Here is a 25,197-nt window from a genome sequence, read left to right as displayed (position 1 = left end):
TATCCGATATGCAAATCATGTAAAATGATATGTATGAATCCTACCTTAAACGCAAGATCAGTGAGGCGATCTTCCTTGATTTTCGCTGTATTATCTGATTCTGCAATCTTCTTCTTGTTCCTTTGGATTTCCTAAAATGCAGGAGACGTATTCTCCTATTATTCTGTAATCTTTGATCTCCCTGTGGTGATAGGAAAGTGTGTGTTGAATGGTATTGGCCCAAATACTTACAATCTCCCCCTTTGGGCATTCCCATTCAACACATGATGTTTTTTTTCTTGCTTGAACCCTTGCATCATAGATTATTACAGATAATAGAGGAGAACAAAGAGTGGCTTCTTGGATCAAGGAATCAGTTTCCATCCTTTTCCGGATCCAAGTAGCCATAAGGAAATATCACAAAATATGATAAACTAATAAGCATCCTAGTTAGTTTGTGCTTATGCACTTACACCCCAAAAGCAAAAATAAACATTGTCCAACAGAGTTTAAAATAAAACAGAAAACAAAAAAATTCAAAGTAAAAATAAAAGGAAATCACTTCTCCCCCTTTGAAGGGGAATGCCCTTCGACTTCCTCCATAAGCTTGATGACATGGTCGTGAAATTCCTCGCTATCCATCGAGGTCGAGCTCTCCGCAGGGGCGACTGCTGCCGGAACAGCGGTGGAGGGACCGGGAGCGTCAAACCCGGGAGGGTGGCGCTGCAGGTTCCGGATTTCCTTGGTGAGGTTGGTTACGGCATGATGAGTGCGAACCAGAAGAGAGTGCATGTCGTCCATGTCAGTAGTAAGACATGCAAGCCGCCAGTCAGTCACCAGGATGGAGTCACGAAGGCTATCCAGAGATACAGGAGGAGGAGGAACAGCAGAGGGGGCACCAGAAGGAGAGGGACCACGAAGAGGGCTCCGGCTGCGTTCACGGTGCATGCCGGGATGAAGGATGTCGGCTCGGGCAGCGGCCTGACGGCCCTCATCAGGAGGAGGAAGACGCCGGTGTCCGCCAAGGCGAGTGGTGATCTTTGTGCGAACCATGATGAGATACCCTGCACACTGAGACAGACAAGAATAACATCCGAGAGACAGAAGAGACTAGATATATAGAGCCGGTAGGGTTTGGGAAAACCAAACGATACACCGATTGGGATAGCGTCACAAAGGAAGAAGAGTTATGACAATTGATTTCTCCTAGATACACGCATGCAGATTTCGTCTCCTTCTTAATTTAGGCGTAACCAATAAGAGAAGTAAGTGCAATTAAGTGAGAATGCAAAGAGACAACTAGAAGCACAAAATCAGCGACCGTATCACACAATCTATTCTTGAGCTAAGTATCAAGGTAATGAATGCAGTGGTCATATCGAATAGAGAGATTAAAGCAGAGTGGAAACACAAGGAGCATGAATCAATTAATGAACAGAACATATTTCCATGTAGAGACCATGATGTATTCCATCAACAATTAGGATGTGTACTCAGTATTAATCATGACCTAGTGTACGCATAGATCAAGGTCATAAGTAGTGCATGGGGCGTGAAACATGTTCAGTGAAGGAGAGAAGAAGTGAAGAGGATAAACGGCAAACATAGATCAAGCTCAGGAGAACTCCGAGAGGGAGTGGGACACATTTTTCCCAGATACCTATGATTTGAGGCATAGACTTCTTTATGGTGTAAACAAGAACTCATGTAGCAAGACTCGTCTTAGCAGCTCCCAGACCAGATGATCTTAGGGTACTGAGCATATCAAGGATGCTCCAAGAAGAGAGTCTCGAGTGGTTGTTTGAAGTTTCATATTAGACGCACACGGTGCACGAACCAACTCGTTTCTTGCAAACCTTGGAAAGTTCACCACAACCAAGATCTGATTACTTTGAGTGATAGGATAAAGATAATCATTCTCGTTTCTTACAAATCCTTGAAAGTTCACCACAACAAGGACCTGATTACTTTGAGAGTAGAAAATTAGCCATCTGAGCATATTAAACGTTTTGCCTCTTCAAGTATTCTCCCATGACAATGAACACGAAACTTGCCACCACATAAAGTAATAAATGAATGACAAAGTAATGCGACATGGGTCAATGACTAATCATGATTACAGAAGCATTAGTCCAGAATAAGGCATGGTCAGATAATGTACATAGTTGAAAACATATGCAGTTCACGAGTGATGGTGGTCCAAGTGTACCAATAGCATTAATCTCTCAATCAACATTGGACAGACATTCTAGTACCTTAATGCTTAGAACATATGCCAGAGCATTTCTCAACATTTCAAACCTAGCAGTGTCAAGAGGTTTAGTGAATAGATCAGCAAGTTGACTCTCAGTGGGCATAAAGCTTAATTCAAGAATGTTTTGCTCAACCAAATCCCTAATGAAATGATATCGAAGATCAATGTGTTTTGTTCGAGAGTGTTGAACAGGATTCTTTGTGATGTTAATGGCACTTGTATTATCACAGAAGATAGACAACTTACCTTGAGAAATGCCATAATCATGAAGCATTTGTTTCATCCACAGCATTTGTGTGCAACAGCTCCCAGCAGCAACATATTCAGCTTCTGCAGTGGACAAAGAAATGCAATTTTGTTTCTTGCTGTGCCAAGCTACAAGATTGTTGCCAATAAAGAAACAGCCTCCAGAAGTGCTTTTCCTATCCTTTAGGTTGCCTCCCCAGTCAGCATCAGAGTACCCTGCGATCTCCACGTTAGTATCGAATGTATAGAAAATACCACAGGTGACTGTACCTGAAATGTATCGAATGATTCTTTTGACAGCTTCTAAGTGGGATTCTTTGGGATTTGCTTGAAAGCGAGCACATACTCCCACACTGTAGGAAATATCAGGTCGACTGGCAGTAAGATACAGTAAACTTCCAATCATGCTACGAAAGAGTGTCGGATCAACGGATTTCCCTTCCTGGTCTTCATGTAGCTTAGTAGTGGTACTCATGGGATTGCTCACTGTCTTCTTAGATTCGAGACCAAATTTCTTGATCAAATTCTCAGCGTATTTGGTTTGAGATAGAAACAGTCCTGTTTTCATCTGTCTTACTTGCAATCCAAGAAAGAAGGTTAGTTCACCACACATACTCATTTCAAATTCACTTTCCATGACGGATTGAAATTCTTTGACAAGGTATTTGGATGTGGAACCAAAAACAATATCGTCAACATACACTTGAGCAATGATAATATCATTTTTAGTTCGTTTGACAAACAATGTTTTGTCAATGGAGCCTCTGGTATACCCTTTTTCCACAAGATGTGTAGAAAGCCTTTCATACCAGGCTCTGGGAGCCTGCTTCAGACCATACAGAGCTTTCTTGAGTCGGTAGACATGATCTAAGTTATGTGGATCTTTGAAACCCGGAGGTTGTTCTACATAAACTTCTTCCTGAAGGATCCCATTCAAAAAGGCAGTTTTGACATCCATTTGAAATAAAGTGAACCTGAGATGACATGCTACAGAGAGAAGTAAACGAACTGATTCTAGTCTAGCTACAGGAGCAAAGGTCTCGTCAAAGTCAAGACCTTCAACCTGAGAATATCCCTGAGCAACTAGTCTGGCTTTGTTTCTAATCACATTCCCTTTTTCATCACTTTTGTTTCTGAAAATCCATTTGGTTCCTATGATATTGCAATTTCTAGGTCGAGGTACTAAATACCACACATCATTCCTAGTAAACTGATTCAGCTCATCCTGCATAGCACTAATCCAGTTATCATCCAACAAGGCTTCCTTAATGTTCTTTGGTTCAATAATGGACACAAAACCAAAGTGAGAGATAATATTCATGCTTAGCAGATTTTTGGTAACGAAACATAGGAACACATTCTCTTGACTTACCTCGGAGGGGTTTACCTGTGCTGTAGCTTTTCTCCTGGTGGTTGTTCCATCTGTTAGATTCCCGATGATATCTTGAGTGGAGTGGTCCTTTTGAACTTGCTTGAACCCTCTCCTTGGATTTGGAGCTGGTTCGAAGATGTTTTCAGAGATTTCTTCTCCTTCTTCTGCATTTGGATGTTCTGTGTTCTGAGGTTGTGTAGTAGAAGAGGGAGACGGATCAGCAAATGATTCTTCATGTTTCATACATTGATCATTAATAGAGACATTAATAGATTCCATAATAATTTGAGTTCTTTTATTGTAAACTCGATAAGCTCTACTGTTCGGAGAATATCCCAAGAACACACCATCATCACTTCTAGCATCAAATTTACCGAGGTGTTCTCTATCTCGTAAAATGTAGCAAGGACTTCCAAAAATATGAAAGTACCCCACATTTGGTTTCTTACCTTTCCATAGCTCATATGCTGTTTGTTCAGTACCTGGTCTGAGAAGGACTCTATTCATTGTATAGCACGCAGTGCTGACAGCCTCAGCCCAAAAATTTGTGCTGAGACCTGCAGCATGTAGCATTACTCGAGCCATGTCTAACAATACCCTGTTTTTCCTTTCCACAATACCATTTTGCTGTGGAGTGATTGGAGCTGAGAATTCATGTGACACACCAAGCTCAAGAAAATAGTTAGAAAACGCAGAGTTTTTAAATTCAGTACCATTATCTGATCTTACTTTCACTATACTGGTATTAGATGATTTCTTCTCAACAATCAATTTTTGACTCAAGTGTTTAAAAGACTCAAACGTTTCAGTCTTGTCTTTTAAGAAGCTTACCCAAGTGTATCTTGAGAAATCATCTACAACTACTAGTATATAACTCTTACCTCCAATACTCTCAGATTGAGCCGGTCCCATGAGGTCCATGTGTAACAGCTCCAATACTGTTGAGGTTGTTGTAGAATTTATCACTCTGTGAGGTGCCTTTGTTTGTTTTCCGATTTTACATTCTCCACATATCTTGTCAGTTTTGCCCCTTAAATTTGGCAAGCCTCTGACACATTGCTTGGAAGATAATTTCAGCAAGTCCTGATAGTTAACATGTCCCATCTTCCTGTGCCAAAGTTCAAAGGTCTCCTCTGTAGATTTTACAGACAAACAAGACTGCACGCTAGAAGATTCATTAGCTTGAATATGATAACAGTTATCAGTGGATCTCTTACCTCCCATGATACCTTCTCCTTTCTGATTTAAGACCAAACATCTTTGTTTGTTAAACCACACGTCTTCATAGTCATCAGCCAAGTGACTGACGCTAATCAGGTTTGCAGTTAAGCCTTCAACGAATAAGACATTTTTAAGATTAGGTATACCTGCAGTGTTTACTGTGCCTTGAGCTAGAATATTTGCCTTCCTTCCATCTCCAAACGTGACTGATCCAGTTGTGTTTTCATCGTCAAAGGATGTGAACCAAGATTTGTCTCCAGTCATGTGTCTTGAGCAACCACTGTCAACATACCAGAAATCTCGTCGCTTGTCAGCTAATGCAGTCAAGGCTACCAAACAAGTTGCCTCAATGTGAGAGCCTTGTTGAGCTTTGCTTGCACATGCGAAAAGACATGTATCATTAGTTTCATAAGAACTAAGATAATTACTTTCATTTTTCTTGGTCCAGATCTTTTTCCTTTTTCCAGTTTGAAAGTCCTTCTTAGAAACAATTTCAGCTAGTCTGTTAATGAGTTCTTTTTGTTCTTTAAGCTCAACCTGTAGGGATTCAACCGTACATTTTTCTTGAGAGAACTGTGAGTTTGAAAGTCTTTCATTACACCTAGGTCTGATATGGCCTATCTTACCACAGTGATGACAAATAGGAACAAAAGTTCTGGAGTTTGCGTACCTGTTTTGACCAGTGGGGAAATCTTGGTCAATGTTTACCTGACAGTTTGGAATTGTCTTGCCTTCCTTCATAATCTTGACATGATCATTAGTGGTGACTTCTTCTTTTTCTCCAGAATGTCTTGATGCTCTTACAAACTTGGTACTTTTGGAATTCTCTCCAGTGTATCCTAAACCACAAGTGTCATGGGGAGCTTTTCCAGATCCGAGCAATTTTGACATGGAGTTGGAGCTGATATCAAACTTGGTGAATCTTTCTTGAGTCAATCTCAATTCATCTTGAAGAGACTCATTTTTAGCCGACAATTCCAGGTTTAATGCTTGTTGTCCTTTAACATCCAGTTCTAGTAATTTGATCCTGTTGAGGCACTCATTTTTTTCAATCTTCCATGCCAACAGCTCTTGGTCGTCTAGTAGATCACTCATAGGTTTGTTTTTCTCTAATTTCCATGCAGAGTGTGAAGATTCCAATAGACGCTCCGCCTTTTCTTTTTCGGTTCTCAGAGATTCAACTTCTTTTTCCAAATTCAAGTTTCTAAGCAGAGTAACCTTTGAGGCTTTGTAGAGTTGTCTGCAGCGGACATTTGTTTCATCATCAGAGAAGGCCTCATCACTGTCTGAATCAGGTAGAAGTGATGATACAAGAGCCAGATTTTCAACTTCTTGAGATTCATCATCACTCCAAGTTGAGAGAAGAGACTTGTTGTTGTTGTTTCCATGCTTCCTGTTTCCACAGTCAGTGGAGATATGGCCATAGCCACCACATTCATAACATTTCGGCTTTCCTGAAAGGTTTCCCTTGAAGCTTCCTTTTCCACTCTTGCTGTTGTAATCACCGCTACTACTGCTTCCTCCATAAGAGTTTTTCTTAGGAGCATTTGGATTTCTAGTGGAGTTCTTGCCTTTGAGAAATTTTTTGAATTCCTTCGTTAGTAGAGCGAGATCTAGTGTTTCTTCTTCTTCTTCTGCTCCTTTTACGGCTTTGAAGGCAACTCCCTTGTTTTTCTTTTCAGGTTTTAACCTCATCTCATAGGTTTTGAGATTGCCGATGAGCTCATCAAGTGGATATTCATCAATGTCAAAAGAGTCCTCTATACTAGTGACTTTTGAGTGAAACTTTTCTGGCAAGGCTCTGAGGATTTTTTTGACAATCTTATCTTCATCGAAAGGTGCTCCCAGACTCCGACACTGACCAGAAATTTTAAGAATTCTACCATGGAAGTCATCAATGGTTTCATCATCTCCCATAGTCATAGTTTCAAATTCAAAGACCAGTGCTTGTAATTTCTGTGCACGTACCTTTTTATTTCCTTCATATGTAGTCTGTAGAAGGTCCCATGCCTGCTTGGCAGTATCACAGTGACTTATCCTCAGTTTTTCCCGTTCAGATAGGGCAGTGAAAATGCTGTTCTTGGCCTTGAAATCTGCTTGCAGATCACGAACTTCTTCCTCAGTCCAGTCCTTCCTTGGTTTGGGATTTGTAGTGGAAGAGCTTTCTCCTTTTGCTTGTACCATAGGTATAGTCCAGCCATTTTCTACAATATTCCACACATGTTCATCTTGAGCATAAAGATATGATTTCATGTATATCTTCCACTGAGTATATTTTTCACATCCACCATCGAACCAAGGAGGACTATTTATAGATCCACCAGCAGCCCTATCACGTGAGTGTTCCATCTTTCCTGGGATCACTAGACAGTTCTAGAACCCGCTCTGATGCCAATTGAAAACACCAGATGGAACAATGATGTGAATAAAAGACAATACTAAATAATCAACCAATCCACGTAGAACAAACACAAGTTTTGCTGACGCAGTGTAAACCTCTCCACTGAGGAAACTTCACTGCGAGGCTGTTTACGTAGCCTACACGAAAGATAAATCCACTATGTGTAAAGAGAATACAATAACAAGTAGTGATATTGATCACAATCACTTTACTAGCACACAATGCTAACTTGTTTGCTGTAGCAGAAACTATTCTACATACGTAGCCAATGCTTAGTGTAATCTCTATACTATAGATCTCCCCCTCAGTTGCTTGGATCACAAACTCACTGCTCTCACTGATTACAAATATGGCTCATGGTATGTATGTAGTGAGAAATCAAACTATATAAATAACAGTTGAAGTTTTGACATGAAAAACCAGTATGTGAAGGCTAAGCAACACACAACGAAAACTAATTGTTTTAGAGTCAAAAACCTACACCAGAAAACTGTTTCGAAACCTTTTATAGAGGTGCAAGACTCCCCCTTTTTCAAATCTCCTATTGCATCACTGAATAAGATATACATGTAAAGGTTTTAAAACAGAAAATACTTTTCCTTATTTTCGTGCATATCCAATCTCGCAAGATGAAAACATCTTAATGAAGATAAGCATATCAGATCATTTATCCGATATGCAAATCATGTAAAATGATATGTATGAATCCTACCTTAAACGCAAGATCAGTGAGGCGATCTTCCTTGATTTTCGCTGTATTATCTGATTCTGCAATCTTCTTCTTGTTCCTTTGGATTTCCTAAAATGTAGGAGACGTATTCTCCTATTATTCTGTAATCTTTGATCTCCCTGTGGTGATAGGAAAGTGTGTGTTGAATGGTATTGGCCCAAATACTTACAAACTTGTTTTTCTTTGGATAACCATTTCATGATACAAAGCTTGCTGTCCTAGCCTTTTTGAGGGCCAAGGACGAGCAAACGCTTAAGCGTATAATAGCAAACTTAAAAACAAAGATCAGCTCATATGCAAGAAGCAAAGGAATACGATCACTAGTCTAAGTTCTAACACCAAGTTAAGGACTTAATTAATCAACCAAATGAATTTGATAATGGAAAAAGTGTGCATGATGCGATTGGAAATACAAATGAAAGACAATGATCACGAAAGCTTCAACAGCTTAATTACATAGTGGAATACCAAGTTTAGTGAAGCTACTACGCTAATGGTTGTAACAAACCTGAGGAACAAAGAAATCAAAAGCATTTGTTTGAAGCATAGATGAGAAATTAACACATACAAGAGCTCTCTTTACATACGTTACGATGATCTGATCATGATTGGCAAAAACCATAGATGGTATATAAATTGGAATGATAACCGCAGTTAGAGCTAATACTTTTTTGAACTAAGATGGAATTTTAGGTAGAGAATATCACTATTCCAATATACGTGCATGGCCAAGTCGCTAGTTGGATTTCCTTGAAGTTCATTTTCCCATCCAAATCATCCGCGACTTTTGCTCTGTGTTACCCAGAGTTGTTTGCCTTGGCACATCTAAAATTGGACACAAACACAAACACAAACACCAAAAAAAAAACAAAAAAAACACATGCAAGTCAAACTATTCCTTTGAAGCTAAATTATTAAATCCACTTTGATCACGAGGTCACTTAACCTCTCTGTGTGCTCCTCCAATCCAAAAATGACAACCAAAACAAAGCATAAACTATCATTCGTGGAAGAGAAAGCACCCCGTGACTGCATGTGGGAATACTGCCAATTCTCCTCATTCACGGGTTTCAGATTTGTGGCTCCAAAACTTCCTCTCCTTCCCCAATATAAACAAGCTCTGATATTCAGCAATGTCACACACTCACACTCACTACTCATCACAACAGCAACTACTAGCTAGTTTGCATTTATCTGATCAAAATGGTGAAGATGGGTAGTTTCAATAAGCTAATGGCGATCCTGGTGGTGACAATACTTGTGCTTGTCGAAGGGTCAAGAGCTTTCAGCTTTTGCAATATGAGTGAGGATGGTCTAACTGCTTGCAAGCCGTCGGTGACAGAGCCGAACCCATCTGATCCGACTGCGGAGTGTTGCAAGGATCTTTCCGGGGCCGACTTGGATTGTCTTTGCGGTTACAAGACCTCACCGGTGTTGCCTACTCTCGGAATCAGTCCAAAACTTGCGATGGGACTTCCGGCTAAGTGCGGCCTCACCCCTCCTGCCAATTGCTAAGCAAAGGGCTATGCACTGTTGTAAATCTTGTTTGTGTACTTCTGTTGCGTGATAGTTGTGTTATGTTTAAGCAATAAGGATTTGTGTTGTAAAGTGAGCTTTGGATCATCATCGAAAGCTACCGTCTTGATTTTTTGTGTGAAATAATTTGATTTAGAATTAATTTCTTCGGAGAGATTCTATCATATTTGGAGAAATTACTTTATTACTCGATCTAAGAATTGTCTTTTTGTTGTAAATATTATTATTTATATGGATGTCCACGTAAATACTCATTAGTTATGTACTTTGATGCAAACCCTACCTCTATATAAAGGAGGCTAATGAGACTGAATGAGAACACTTCTACTTCCTCCCTACTATTCTCTCTCTATCTTCTCCCTACTTTATAACACGTTATCAGCACGTTTGCTCTATTTTTTTAGACTCCATGATGATCTTAGAGTTTTTGGTGCAAGCTTGTTGCTTTTGACCTTAACTTTGATCTATGAGTTTAATTTGTCTTTCGATTTGACTATTTGATATGCACACTTCTATGATATTTCCATTCACTGTGCAATCTGCTTCTCTTGTTAGCTATATATATATTACTGGGTTCGTTAATTTAATTAAGTAGAGATGTCTATGCCAACTAGCAAATTGATTATGCTTTTGATTTTCATTATATGTACATGTTGTATATCAGTGAGTTTTTTTAATCAGCACGTTTGAAAAGAATGATCAAAGTAAGGTACTTTTTCACATACAATTGCAAGCTATGCATCTGTAATTGGACGGGCTTCTGTTCTTATTAGTAATATATACTTGTTTATTGTCTCTCATATATAATCACTAGCGAATCAATATATTTGCTGTTCCTTATATCTTATAATGGCATATGTAGTCTGATGATCATATGTCTATCATGATAATATCTACTCTGTTTATGATGGGTGCATGGAATTCTCTACGCCATAGTATATTAACGATATGGTCTTACCATGGTTATCTCCTTTGTTTATACCTACAAGCTATTCTGCATATTCGAGACCTTCAGTGATATTTACCGGTGAGCAATTTCAACTACCAGTAAATAAGGTATATATGTTTTAAATTGAGTCTTTCAATTTGATTCTTCTTCTTTTTATCTATTAGATAAACTGGTATAGCAAACTCACTTTTACATATATGGTTGTCAGTATTATAATCTCATAGGCTATACGGAATTTCAATAATCCAGTTACGCAATCATATACATATACATATATACGGTGCATATTTTAGTCTTTCAATTGAAAGAATTTCAGGTATATATTTATTTGTTTTGGCCATTTGATTCACCTTCTTTCATTCAATTTGGAAAATTGATATGGTGGTGAACTATCTATTTTTGTAATCGAAATAGATCGAGGCCTGAAGTCGCTTGATCCGATTACAGAGGGCTTGAAGTTCCTCAAGATTTGCATAATGATAAAATTGCAACATGAAAATTTCTCAAAGCTTAACGAGGGCCAGAAGTTCCTCAGAATTATCCAATGATTAAAATCGCATGTTGCTTGATCCCTGATCATATGGGGACCTGAAGTTCCTCTAGGGTCATGAAATGTAAATTGGAAAATGGTGACATGAAGCTCTTCAGAGTTTATACAATTACGAGGGCCAGAAGATCCTCAGAGCTATACAGTTGAATATATAAACTCATCTTCACCCCCAAATTATAAGAGGACCTGAAGTTCCTCTAATTTTTTTTTTTTTTGCGATAAAGGGGTTCAAACCACCTCCAGAAGCTGTAGTTCGAGGATGGACACCAAGTCAATGCTAGAAGCCTCTTGACTATACATTTTTTTTTATATAAAGAGAATTTGTCCAGAAGACAATATTACGTTCTTGTGCAATTTGAAGAGAGATAGAAAATTATCATGAACCAGACAAGAAGTTCTGTGTATTCTCTTCATTAATGGAACCAGAAGTTTCGAGTAAATTTTCATATGTCGATTGATACATTCTTCTTTATGCTTGCTTAAAGCATTCCACCTTAGAACCTGAAGTTCTAATTGTGCATACTCAGATCGTAAGTTTTCGAGTATATGGACAATTTATCAAAGAGCTTTAACCTCAAACCTGAAGTTTTGAGGGAATTATTTTGACACCAATTTATAAGTAAGCTTATATTCAACTATTGGTTATTTAGTTAACTAACGAGTACAACGAGTATATCCTTTGAATTCAGGTATGTCATTTTTTTTATTAATATCTTTTTTTTCTTTCCTCAATCATAAGTTTTGAGAAAGTGATCCACTAAACCAATTTCGTGATTGTGAGTTTTGTAATTAAAAGAGATCGGAACCTGCAGTTCCTTGATCCTTAATTACATGAGGACCTGAAGTTCCTCAATTATCATACTCACTAGATGACCATCTAAAATATCTCATTTATAAGTTATGGTCATGATTGATGCTACTACAAGATGGTCACATGTAAATACCATATTTTAGAACATGCAGTTCTAATTAGTAAAACTCGAACCAGAAGTTACGAGTAAAAATATAATGGAAACTTAATGTTTCCCAATTATATGAGGGCTTGAAGTCCCTCCTCTTTATGACTACACAAATATATATGTGACAGTGAACTTGAGGTTCTCCACGTAATAAAGTTACTCTTTTATTATGGATTATAGTCTTTAACTCGAAATTTTCGAGTATATCATTTTGGCCAGTAGTTCAAAATGAAGTTGGTCCATTCCAATTATCAGTATTTCACAATTAATGTTTACTGAAGCTAAGGTAACAACCATATCAAGAGTTGTAGATCTTGATCTATGGCTCCAAATGAGCTACTATCATGTTACCGAATTTGAAATATTGTTGTATTATTTGCTTATTATATGGTTGGAGAAGACTTTATGCCGTCGGATATATACTGTATCGAATTTTCTGCAGTAAATTAAGGCATATGATGTCATGAACCTGAAGTTCCTTGAACCAAATACACTATTTTGGCATGACCGGTTACTTCATCTTTTGTCTACCATGTTGCATGGAATCACTTACAAGTTTGATGATTGCTAATCTTACTCACAAGCAAATTGTTTATTTACATATTTGCGAGTTGTCACTTTAATGAGACAATCCTCCTGCAATGAGGGGGAGAAATATTGTTCCTGAAGAACGATATGAATTGGTGTGAGATATTTATCCACCGTCTCATTTTGACTTTGAGAAATATCAAAACTAGTGAATTGATAAAAGAAAGTGACAAAATTATATGCTAAATGCAAAGGCAACTACTTGGGTTAAAGTCCTTGAGACCAACCATATTAATACAAACAATGTAGACTCCATTTGATTTGTAGGATGCAAATGTATCCAATTGACATGGTTCTCCTGAAGAGAATGTCATTAAACAATATCACAGCTCCTAATATGGCTACACATACAGAGGGTGTAAGTACGCCATTCGGAAATGATGTCGTAGTGATACAATGATAAATCAATATGGTTGATGCTAATGGACAAAACATTTTTGACCTAAAACTTGGTTTGGGTTCGCCACCAGCTAATGAACACCTTCACTCCAAAGAAAGTGATAGATTTTTGAATGCATCTTTTGAGCATGGTTATAATAAGACAGTCTTCCCGCCGTTAGGGGGAGGAAAGACTACTGTCATTTGAATAACGGCGTCAATTTGTGTGGATTGTATCCACCAGGTCTAAAGTTTTAAATTCCCAAAACAAAGAAGATTATACAAGCCTTATAATGCTCTATATGAGATTATAAGTAAAAAGATCCACATTCGCTACATAATTCATCTATGAGAGATGATTGTCCTAGAAGCGACAATGTATGCCCCAGAAGTGGCATGGGTACCCAATATCAATAACCTTATTATAGCTAATGCATGCATATAAGAATGTGTGGGATCTATGATTGTTGATCATCGATGATAATTTACATTTGGTAGCTACCAAAAATCTTTAAGGGCTGTATGGACGGTATACCACGTTTCACCATAAATGTCGACAAAGTATATTATTGGCCAAATTGGAAAGAGGCAATTCCAATGAAATTCAATATTTGAAACGTGATGAAATACTTGGACCTCTAACCCTACAAGTTACAAAAGGGTATTTATCAAAAGTGAAGATAAATCACTATGACACAATGTCTATTTATAGAGACATGAGATTATGAATATCTTCCCTTATATGAATGACAATTTTCTATAAGTACAGTGTTACATATAGCTGTTATATTGACGAGAGATTTATGGCACTTTGTCATCGTATATTGTGAAGACACATTGCTAAAAGCAAAATCTCAAAAGCAAAGTGTCATAATAAGTGTATTTCTTATCAAATCCTCAAGGGATTCAAATACATGAATGATTCAAATGCAAGTCCATGAAAGGTTGAAAGAGCCTGAAGCTCACTCATGGAATCAAAGAGTCTAAAGCTAGCTCATATGTACTCATTTCGTTCTAGTCAACGAGATCTAAATTGCCTTAATGAGTACTATGACGAGACTACTATCAAATTCGAATTATGATTATAATGTTGCAACATATTATAACTTTCGCAAAGTTATGAATTATTTAGAGCTCTTGAAGAGCTTATATGAGACATATCAATACACAAAGATATTGATGTGTATGGCTAGGCATGCCATAATGATTTTCAATGTTTTAAGCTATACAAAGTTAAATGTGTCAATTTCTTTATATTGTTTGGCTATTACTCAGTGAATGAATTTGTGCATATGAGATTGTTTCTAACATTATTATATGAGGTAAGACTTATTGAAAATCGTCTAGCTTTGTTGGTATTGCTTAAACTTTGCAGGTATGAAAATTTGTGATGAGCCCCTATATGCAAAGCACACATGGTCTCACTTCAGTGATAGACACATCAAACCACTATACATGGTACATGTAGCTTATCGCATACATAATTAAGGCTTGCAACAATCAGGGGAAGATTCTCATCAGGGGGAGCATCCAGAAGCATGCTACCTAGGACATATGCGCGTTGTGCTCTTTTTGTCCTTCGACTAGGGTTATTTTTGTCCCACTGGGTTTTTGTTACCTGGCAAGGTTTTTAACGAGGCAACAATAAGCGCGTCCAATATCATCATTCATTAGTGGACATCCAAGGGGAGTGTTGTAAATATTATTATTTATATGGCTGTCCACGTAAATACTCATTAGTTATGTACTTTGATGCAAACCCTACCTCTATATAAAGGAGGCTAATGAGACTGAATGAGAACACTTCTACTTCCTCCCTACTATTCTCTCTCTATCTTCTCCCTACTTTATAACACTTTCCAATTTTTTTGCGACACCTAGTAAGATACAAGAATTATATACGTATATCATTTTTTTTTTTTGGTCTGACATATGAATATATGATATTGAGAAAATATCATATTTTCTAACGTACGTGAGATCATATTGAGCATGATAATTTGATAAAATATTTTTTATTAGTTAATAAATATCAATTTATATTTATTTTAGACCCAAAAGAAAATAACACGTGTAAAATACAAAAATATGTAAAAATTATATATAATACATGAATACTATTTACGTATTAAAAGAGAAATTATTGTTTTTTTTTAGTTTAAAGAAGTATATGGGTTCCCCAAAAAAAGACTGGAAAGAGCAAAAACTGATTAAATGCATTTACGATTTTGGATGGCAAAAATCCCCATTGGGGCGAATATCCATTGGATCCCCAACCCTAATGGGGGAGGGGGAGGAATTTGAGGTTAATTGGGAAATGGGGCAGGGACGGTATTGTTATCCCCATTCCCAAACCCGCACCAATAATAGTTATTTATTTTATTTTATTTTATTTTATTTTGAATCGAAGGAGGTTAACCGGTTACCATTTATTGAAATTGAAAGATTACAGCGATATGATGTCAAAAAAATACATCAATAAGGAAATAAAACAGTACGAAAAGAAAGTTACATAAGAAATATAAAAACTTAAAAAAAGTTACAAAAGAAATATAAATACTTAAAAAAAGTTACAAAAGAAATATAAAAACTTAAAAATGAAAGAGCAGTAACGTTGAGATGCAGCACTGATTTTACACTACGAATTGCAGTCGTGTAGTGAATTGAGTAGTCGGTGGTTTGACCACCCATGCAATTCCAACACACAAATTGACAAAAACCAACTTGGCGTCAGAATGAGGGCACTCTCCCACCTAAAGATTGAAGATGACCAAGGGTGTCAGAACATGGCCATGTTGGCAAACGATCTTTCACGAACATATGCCAAAGACTTGGGTCCCGAATCCAATACCAGTAACGCATAGGAGCCCCAAACCATTTTAGGCAACTGAGCAACAGTCCTAACAAAAATAGTGGGATGCAGCCCAAGCCTAACTCCCTCCTGGATCCTAGATCCAGATTCATTTGCAAAACCCACCCAGATCCTGGATCCGGGTCCTTTTGACTTCGACAACAGACGAACTGAGGCAGACGACCACAAACTCATGGAAACGGACCACCAGGCCGCCAACAACAAGACCAGAAATTTGCAAACCCCCACAGCCACCACCTTGAGGATCCAAACCAAAATTGATGCCCGGATCCCTCAATCCCTAACAATCTCCACCATGAGCCGCCGCCCAATTGAGCCTAAAAACTGGAGCAGTGAACGCGCAACACTGTCTCGTTGTCCGAATCCTCATGCCGCCCATCGGTAACCCAAGAAAAGTACCACAGAAAGAAGTCACAGATACCCAATCCCTGGACGAGATCTCCTCCGGCAAACCTCCTTGAATTGATAGACTAATGCCGCCGCCGCCAAGCACAACACCATCGCCACTTTGGATAGCGACGAGAATAAGAATGAACAGATCGAAACCAGTGAATAACTCCATGAGATGGAGCAGATACAAGGATGACAAAACCCGGTCGGATGTCGTTTCCCAAACCCTAGCAGAGCTAGGTCTTCGTAGGTATCCCATTTTAAAAATTAGGAATTTACATTACTCTGATTTTATTTTTAATAAGAAAAATAAAATGTTTCATCAACTAAATTCTTATTAGAGATTGTGGCTGGTATGGAGGCCCTTATCTCCAATGGAAATGGAGATATGAAATCCCCGATAATTTTTTATGAGTGAAATCCACACTTTAAGTTATCAAAAACAAATTTAAATTACTAAAAAAAGAAATAAAGAGCAGATCGTAAATTTGACTCTTCCATTTTTATTGCAGATTTAAGAGGGAATGGAAGGAAGAATGAACTTGGAGACCCCCCGCACAAGCACAACACCATCGCCACTTTGGATAGCGACGAGAATAAGAATGAACAGATCGGAACCAGTGAATAACTCCATGAGATGGAGCAGGTACAAGGATGACAAAACCCGGTCGGATGTCGTTTCCCAAACCCTAGCAGAGCTAGGTCTTCGTAGGTATCCCATTTTAAAAATTAGGAATTTACATCACTCTGATTTTATTTTTAATAAGAAAAATAAAATGTTTCATCAACTAAATTCTTATTAGAGATTGTGGCTGGTATGGAGGCCCTTATCTCCAATGGAAATGGAGATATGAAATCCCCGATAATTTTTTATGAGTGAAATCCACACTTTAAGTTATCAAAAACAAATTTAAATTACTAAAAAAAGAAATAAAGAGCAGATCGTAAATTTGACTCTTCCATTTTTATTGCAGATTTAAGAGGGAATGGAAGGAAGAATGAACTTGGAGACCCCCCGCACAAACACAACACCATCGCCACTTTGGATAGCGATGAGAATAAGAATGAACAGATCGGAACCAGTGAATAACTCCATGAGATGGAGCAGGTACAAGGATGACAAAACCCGGTCGGATGTCGTTTCCCAAACCCTAGCAGAGCTAGGTCTTCGTAGGTATCCCATTTTAAAAATTAGGAATTTATATTACTCTGATTTTATTTTTAATAAGAAAAATAAAATGTTTCATCAACTAAATTCTTATTAGAGATTGTGGCTGGTATGGAGGCCTTATCTCCAATGGAAATGGAGATATGAAATCCCCGATAATTTTTTATGAGTGAAATCCACACTCTATTTTACAATTCACACTTTAAGTTATCAAAAACAAATTTAAATTACTAAAAAAAGAAATAAAGAGCAGATCGTAAATTTCACTCTTCCATTTTTATTGCAGATTTAAGAGGGAATGGAAGGAAGAATGAACTTGGAGACCCCCCGCCCCCGCACCACCCCCCCCCCCCCCCCCCCCCCCCCCACCCCATTTACGATCGGAACACAAAATCAAAATAACAGAACGGTTTACGATCGGAACACAAAATCAAAATAACAGAACGGTGGTTGATGCTTACCGCCCACATAAAGAGCCCACATGACCTCAATTTTAAATTAAATAATATCCAAGACCTAGTTGGGTCCCGACTAACGAGAATCCAAACCACCAATTAGCAATTCCGTTCCCCATTCCCTGATTCCCAGGCTTCTAAACAAGGACCACTGGCCCGTAAAACCCCTAATCCAACCATCCCAACACGTGTCCAACCACACATGGGTATCCGTACAAATTCTACCAAGGTCAGGTCAGTCAATGCCTCCCTTCTCTGATATCGTACAAACAAATCCGACAACACCATCACGAAAAACAGATTTTTATCCAATGCATGCCAAAAATGTCACAACTACCCCCATCTTTGTCAAATAACCAAACCATAGAAACTGAAAAAATCAGAAAAAATTATTTTAGAAATAGCAAACATCAATATCGATTGGACCATAGAAATTGTCTGTTAAAGCCACCATGCCATAGCAAGGTCTAGGTTCATATCCTCAAAATAAACCCCATGATTACGCCCAATGGGCAAAACATAAAAGGCAACTACACCTAACCCAGAATCAGCCTAGATAATTCATCCTACTACTTGATTAAACATTAGATCAAACGGAGAGTCAAAAGCTGTAAACATGGATCATAGAACCGTCTACGCATCAGTGGTGTTGTTTGCCTCAATCTCGGCAGCAGTGGTGTTTTCTGGCCCAGTCTCAGAAGCAGCGGTGATGGTCTTGTTGCCAACAATGGTCCAGACAATGCCGAATGGGTCCTTGACTTTGCCGGAGTACTGCTTTCCAGGGAAGGCATGGTCCTCAGTCACACCACCACTCTCTGTAATCCCTCCAGCAGCCACAACCTTCTTCATCACAGCTTCAATATCCCCCTCACAGACCAATGCCAGACCAGTGCTGTTTTGATGAGCCTTCAACCTAATCAAATAACCACACCATCAGGTTAATGAACCCAAACAGACTCCTCTCAACAAATAATAAGAAACATAGCTAAACAAAAAAAAAAAAAATTAAAAAACAGTTCATCACTGGTAGATGTCTCATACATACCATACAAAGAAAATTTACACTGGCTTTTAGTAAACTAAGAAACAAATTAAAAAATAATAAAAATATTTAATTCAATGAGCAAAATGAAAGAGAAGCTACCTATACGCCAAAAATTATAAACAAAATTATTATTTGGACTGAAACAGAAATCTAATAAGCAAAAAAAAAAAAAAAACAGTAAATTAGTCCCAACATGAAAAATAAGAATAGTAGAATAAATAAACAAATATATCATGCAACAAAATTGAAGTAAACGTTGCTACAGTACTAAAGCATAATCTCAAAGCTAAAAGGTTACAGGAAATAAAGTAGAAAAAAGATTCATGAAAATCAAACAACAGTCACAGCCCCTAAAACCTACAGATCTAAACGATCTAGCAAAATACAACGATTTAGTGCAAAAAGAAAAAAAGTCAAAGAAATGTGGACTTACTCATCCTCAAGGCGATCAACGACCAAAACCTTGCAGGAGCCAAACTGAAGCAACACATGGATGAGAGGGCGCTCCAGGTCCGCCTTACGCTTGGCGTTCGCGCCACGCTCAACCTCCACAGCGCCGAAGACCGCCTTGTAGAACTGAACGGCGTCGTCAGCCTTGGGTGCTTCCACTCCCAGCACAGCGTGGAGATCGAGAGCCACACTCTTGGCCTCAGTAGCGACCTTCTCGGCTCCGCCGTTCTGAACCTCCTGGTCCGCCATTGATGCACTCACAGAAAAAAGCAGAGAGAAAACAAAAGGCGAGAGAGAAAAAACCCTTGCTCTGGATAGTGATGGTGAAAATGAAAAGAGCGTGGGGCTTGAGCTGGTGGTGGGGTAGGGATTTTATAGAAGCAGGAAGCGCAACCGTTTGGGGATACATCGGGCATTAGTGGAAAGTTTAGGTTATGGCGCTGCCCAAGGAGTTGAGGTAAATTACGACGCATTGCAACTGGAGTTTCCCAAAATGACCTTTGGCCTGTCACGCATCCAAGGGGACTTTGGTTAATTTTCTTGACCTTTCGGTTTTCTTGACCTTTCACGTAAAAGAATATGGACGAGTCCTAACCGTCCACGTGCTCTGTATCCGTACCTTCTATCCCATCCCGCCTTTGTATTTTCGAGTCTGAAAAAGAGTGGATAACGCTGGGAACCGGAGGAAGGCCTGGTAGGCAAGTAGCAAAACTGTCACATTAAACTATTAATATTAATATTTGTTTTTAAATTTTAATAAGGTTGCTATTTTACGTGGTTATTGGAAAGTGAGCTGCACTATTCAAAATTGAAAATTAAATTCAATAATTTATTAGTTTTTCTGTGAGTTATAATTCACAATTATCCGTTGTGGGGCCCATCCATCGACGAGCAAATCAAGGAGGGTTAAATTAGGAGCAAATATTCAAAATATTTGGCAGTAATGGAGTGGGGGAGGGGGAGGGAGGGGGAGGCTCCTCCACTTACACGTGTTTATGGTGTAGCGCGGAGTTGGTCACAACTCACAACGGTTCCATTTTGTAAAACCAAACCAAGAAAGAACTGACAAATTACATGGGGGCCATTGTGGTGGACCGGTGGTCTGACCATAGGTGAATTTCTTGTTTCAAGCTGATAAGGAACAAGAAAGGATTTTAGTGATAGCTTCTTCCATTATAAAAACAATGTGTTTTGTCATTCTTTCAAACTAGCAAAATGATGAAGTAACGTCTAAAATAAAAACTTGTATACTCATATATAAATCCAACATAGAACCAATGTGTTTAACTAAAAAATTTGGTTTGGCCGGTAGCAAAGAGCAATTGTTTATATTAACGTCGTATTATAGGAAGTATCTGAGTAGGCAATTCGTAATTTATCTTCTCCTATGTGTTCGTTCATGCTAAAACTTCTAATCACACATTGGGGGGATCCACAACCAATGACATGACAGCTATAAGTTTCATTTGGTTTTTACTTTTTACTTCCTAAATAATGGAAAAATGGGCAAACCACAAAAGCAAACATGAGCCGTCTTAGCTCAGCCGGTAGAGCGCATGGCTTTTAACCATGTGGTCGTGGGTTCGATTCCCACAGACGGCGTATTCAATATTTTGTTTTTAGTTTTTCTTTTAATATACAAATATCAATTTCATATCTTCTAAGCCGGGAACGCATAAACCCATCCAAAACCCGGCAAAAATGTTGCGGAGCACCACCATATTCTTCCCCACCTGTTCATATTCACCATCACAATCTCTCCGCCCAACCACTATCTCTCCCTGTCTCCTCTCTCTCCCATCATTTTCCTCTCACCACACACAATCCCAGTGGCATCCAAATCAACCAGCCCACAAGAAGAGCCAATTTCAGCGACTCTGTGGCACTTATGAGGTCGGTGGAGGCTTCCCAGACGACGGATTGGGCGTCCAAGACAGGAACAGAACTACCCAAGAGAAATTGGACCCGGCCCAGATTGAAGCCCTACTCAAAGGTGGAGAGCAAGTCACTTCTGTCCTCGAAGAAATGATCACCCTCGTAGGTCCTTTTACCTCTTTTTCCTCACCCAGTTCTGGAATTCTGATTGGTATAAGAGTCGGAAGAATTAGTTGTTAGAATTTTGGATTGCATTGATTATTGGTCGTGCATGTTGGTGTAGTTGGAGGATATGAAGATGGATGAGGCGTCTGAAGAGGTGGCAGTGGAAATAGCTGCACAAGGGGTCCTGGGGAAGAGGGTTGATGAGATGGAGGCCGGTTTCATGATGGCGCTGGACTACATGATCCAACTTGCTGACACTGACCGAGACGAGAAGGTTTCGATTTCGAAACTTATATGTTGCTATTGCTTTAATGTGGTTCTGCCCCTGCCCCAAACCCCAGTTTTCGTTGATATGATATGATTGAGCCAGCGATGACCTTTAAATTCTTTTGGCACCATTAATTCCTGTTGCACAAAGATAAGCTATGTACTGTCACTGTGGCTGTTCTTTTGGTGCAATGTTTGATTCTGACTGGTATGATCTTCTATTTTCAGCGCAAGTCTCTATTGGAGGTGATTAAGGACACAGTCTTATCCTACCTTACTAAAAAATGCCCCCCGCATGTAAGGATTTTCCTTCAAGTCAATTTTCTGATTCTTGTGTAATGCTAGTCTTTGGCAATTATCGTACTTCATTTTTTAAACTTGTTTATTTCTAGGTTCAAGTGATTGGGCTACTCTGTAGAACTCCTCTGAAAGAAAGTAGACATGAATTACTACGCAGAGTGGCTGCTGGTGGTGGTGTATTTAAAAGTAAAAATGACGTCAAAGTTCATGTTCCAGCTGCAAATCTAAATGAAATTGCTAACCAAGCTGATGATTTACTGGAGGTAATCAGTAAAAACTTACACCATCAGGTTCTGAATAGAGTGCCTTTCCCATCATAAATAACATTGTATGTTCTGCAAATTATGATGCGCTTTGTCTGTTGCTGATCCCCTAAATGAAGTTAACATTTGCTTAGGTGGTTTTCTGTCCTAGCTCTCATATCACAAAGATAGTGAACAGCTTTTCTAATTTTCCTTTAGAACCATCACTAAACTTTTGTCTTGAAACTTGATGTGAAAGTACTCGAGTGTTTTAACTGTTACCTTCTGTAAATTATGTTACTTCATCCACTATTTAATGTTTACCGGGTGTTGGGAGTGTTGGATATTGTCTCCCCAAGAGTTGAAAATGAGAGGTGAGAGCAATACATTTTCCCTTATTTGGCAAATGTTCCTCCAATATAATCAGATTCTAGGTTTGAAATTAAATCTTGTTTCTTGTGTTGGTAACTTTTTCCAGAAATTTGTTTTAGTGCGATTAAACAAGGAACTGGTTTTTTAGCTTACAGACTACAGAGTAGTGCAATGTGTATTATGTTAGGTGAACTTTGAGTTTATATTTCCTTTGTTATATCAATAGTTGTAGTTAGTACTAACTACTAAGCCTATTCTTGTTCTGCTAATGATTCCATTTTCATATGAAATTTGTTGAAGACAATGGAAACTCGGCCTATAGTTCCGGATCGAAAGCTACTTGCAAGACTTGTTTTAATCAGAGAGGAAGCTCGGAATATGATGGGAGGTGGAATACTAGATGAGAGAAATGATCGTGGGTTTAAGACTCTTCCTGAATCAGAGGTCTCATATTACTGCATTTACAGAGATAATTATAGAATACCAAACTGATTCATTGCCCCGTGTTTGTTTCTTTCTATTGAGATAATATCATAATGATATCTAAGAGTTTGTCACTATACTTTGGAAAATTGCATTCTACTTAGAATGATACCATGATCATTTCATCATATTGTCTTGACCATATTAAAACTCCTGTCAGTGCAGGTGAACTTCTTAACCAAACTGGTAGCTTTGAAACCGGGGAAGACTGTGGAGGAGATGATAAAAAGTGTAATGGAAGGAAAAGACGAAGGTGCAGAAGACTCTGGCAGTGATATGGAAGATACCACCAGTAGAAAGGGTTCGAGTGGAATTGCAGGAAGGGTGGGTTTAAGTACAGTATATAACTATACATTTGTGTAAACAGTGCACATGTCTGTAAGCCTGCTCGCACTCACACATTGTGTGTAATTAAATATTGTATTATATTGACCTATGCATCGTTGTTGGCAGGAAAGTGTTACAGGACGAAAAGCGCTTCCTGTGCGCCCTGGCATGTTTCTTGAGACTGTATCCAAGGTGAGAGTCACTTGATGCACCCAGTTTAGCTTTTAAGTTGTGCCACAGTTATTTCAATCCCTGTGTAACCTCAAGGCATCCAAAAATCATGATATGGTCAAGTTGGGAAATGCTCATTTGATATTTCTAAATTGAAAAAACATTATCTTGTGTGTAAAATGAACTTGACTTGAGGCACCCTGATCAACCTTACAGACATATGCAGTAAACTTCACTCTATAGGACAAATCCTGATTGGATGCTTTTAACTTTCCAGGTCTTAGGTGGTATATATGCTGGAAATGTCTCTGGCATCACAGCACAACATCTAGAGTGGGTAAGCTTTACTAGTTACCATCTTGAAATTGTATTTTCCAAATGGTTCTTATTATTTTCTATTATGAAGAAGTCATCTGTAGGATTTATAATTACACACTTTCTTTCTCCAGTGACATCTCCTATATGATCTGTATATTGCTTGAGCAAGTCACTGTGTGAATAAATAGCTTGTCATACCATCTCCCATAGATAATTTCCTTCATTTTACAGCCATGTTATTAAACATTCTTCTAGTTATTCATTTTGTATCCTTGTCTCTCACATACAGGTTCATCAAAAGACACTTGAAGTTCTTCAGGAAATAGCATTTTAAACGTCTTAGAGTACGTCATCCTCTGTTTTTGCGCTAATCATGAGCAGTTGAAATGGATAATATTTAGGTGAGTCTAATTTCCCTGGTCATTATTGCAAACCAAAAGTCAACCAATTATCCAAAAATTAATTAAATTGTCATCTATTGTCCAGTGAGAGTAGGAACAATACTTTGCAATAGAAGTTGCTGGGTTGACCCTGAAGGCCAAAAGAAAAGTTACTAATCAGATATAGAATGCACAGGGAAGAACCTGCTCAAACTGTTATAATGAGTTAGCTGCTGTTAGAAAATAAACCATATTTTGTCGAATGAAGAATGTGCTTGATGTAGTTGATGAACAGCCTGTGCCATCCATTTTGGTACGTTTGTCTCTGCTAGAGCTTGCCTTGACTACCTCCCACTTTAACAGTGGCCAGCATGCGTAAGTGAAGTGTTTAGGTTCCTTTTTTAGTTGTAAATGACGTCTTGAATTCTTTTTGTTTGGTTCTTTATGATGTAACAATTACAGAAATTTTTTTTTTTTGGAGAGTTTTTGCTAGTTTCAATTTAAGTCATTTACAAGTTACCCTGATTGGGCGTGCGTATAAAGAAGATCTTGGTATTCTCTTTGGAGACAAAGAAAACCTTATAAAAGCGAACTCCCACGTCTTCAAATCCTTAACAGAACATTATAAAGAAAAGGGACTCCCACATACCTATATAAAGAAAGAAAAACTGTGTAGCCTAAAAAAAATTATTGCCCGAAGCATGTAATTGGAATCGTGTTTGAAACCTAGAACTAGAATTTGGAAATGACCCTA

At 38.4% G+C, this 25,197-nt stretch overlaps 3 protein-coding genes and 1 non-coding gene across 4 annotated transcripts; 2 read left to right on the top strand and 2 right to left on the bottom strand.

Annotated features, from left to right (window-relative positions):
- Nucleotides 1-537: 537 nt before the first annotated feature.
- Nucleotides 538-7,421, bottom strand: LOC121050029. Its single transcript, XM_040508568.1, has 3 exons — nt 4,733-7,421; nt 2,235-4,408; nt 538-1,050 (listed from the first exon to the last, which is right to left on the bottom strand). Exons 1-3 carry the CDS (start codon nt 7,419-7,421, stop codon nt 538-540), a joined length of 5,376 nt encoding a protein of 1,791 aa, XP_040364502.1.
- Nucleotides 7,422-18,437: 11,016 nt separating this feature from the next.
- Nucleotides 18,438-19,893, bottom strand: LOC112174830 (uncharacterized protein At5g48480). The gene is made up of 2 exons (XM_024312647.2): nt 19,527-19,893; nt 18,438-18,961 (listed from the first exon to the last, which is right to left on the bottom strand). Exons 1-2 carry the CDS (start codon nt 19,790-19,792, stop codon nt 18,682-18,684), a joined length of 546 nt encoding a protein of 181 aa, XP_024168415.1. The 5' UTR covers nt 19,793-19,893; the 3' UTR covers nt 18,438-18,681.
- A 1,179-nt stretch (nt 19,894-21,072) lies between these two features.
- Nucleotides 21,073-21,145, top strand: TRNAK-UUU. Its single transcript has one exon. It is a non-coding gene; the product is annotated as a tRNA-Lys (tRNA).
- Nucleotides 21,146-21,183: 38 nt separating this feature from the next.
- LOC112172488 (protein PEP-RELATED DEVELOPMENT ARRESTED 1, chloroplastic) lies at nt 21,184-24,918 on the top strand. The gene is made up of 10 exons (XM_024309847.2): nt 21,184-21,580; nt 21,702-21,857; nt 22,079-22,147; nt 22,243-22,413; nt 23,065-23,208; nt 23,413-23,571; nt 23,701-23,766; nt 24,023-24,082; nt 24,353-24,464; nt 24,550-24,918. Exons 1-9 carry the CDS (start codon nt 21,245-21,247, stop codon nt 24,395-24,397), a joined length of 1,206 nt encoding a protein of 401 aa, XP_024165615.1. The 5' UTR covers nt 21,184-21,244; the 3' UTR covers nt 24,398-24,464; nt 24,550-24,918.
- Nucleotides 24,919-25,197: the final 279 nt, after the last annotated feature.

The sequence above is a fragment of the Rosa chinensis genome, chromosome 6 (genome assembly GCF_002994745.2).
Source record: "Rosa chinensis cultivar Old Blush chromosome 6, RchiOBHm-V2, whole genome shotgun sequence".
Lineage (NCBI taxonomy): Eukaryota > Viridiplantae > Streptophyta > Magnoliopsida > Rosales > Rosaceae > Rosa > Rosa chinensis.
Note: the sequence above shows the minus strand (reverse complement) of the source record. Positions and strands in the feature narration are given on the sequence as shown.

Bases quoted from the DNA above. Each gene is read 5' to 3' on its own strand.
- LOC121050029 (XM_040508568.1), bottom strand. From the start codon at position 7,421: ATGGAACACTCACGTGATAGGGCTGCTGGTGGATCTATAAATAGTCCT. The intron at 4,409-4,732 runs GTAAGAGTTATA...TACATGCTGCAG, and splicing joins TCAATCTGAGAGTATTGGAG to GTCTCAGCACAAATTTTTGG. The intron at 1,051-2,234 runs GTACTAGAATGT...TGTCTGTCTCAG, and splicing joins CATATGTTCTAAGCATTAAG to TGTGCAGGGTATCTCATCAT.
- LOC112174830 (XM_024312647.2), bottom strand. From the start codon at position 19,792: ATGGCGGACCAGGAGGTTCAGAACGGCGGAGCCGAGAAGGTCGCTACT. The intron at 18,962-19,526 runs GTAAGTCCACAT...TTATTTGATTAG, and splicing joins GTTGATCGCCTTGAGGATGA to GTTGAAGGCTCATCAAAACA.
- LOC112172488 (XM_024309847.2), top strand. From the start codon at position 21,245: ATGTTGCGGAGCACCACCATATTCTTCCCCACCTGTTCATATTCACCA. The intron at 21,581-21,701 runs GTAGGTCCTTTT...ATGTTGGTGTAG, and splicing joins TCGAAGAAATGATCACCCTC to TTGGAGGATATGAAGATGGA. The intron at 24,083-24,352 runs GTAAGCTTTACT...TCTCACATACAG, and splicing joins CAGCACAACATCTAGAGTGG to GTTCATCAAAAGACACTTGA.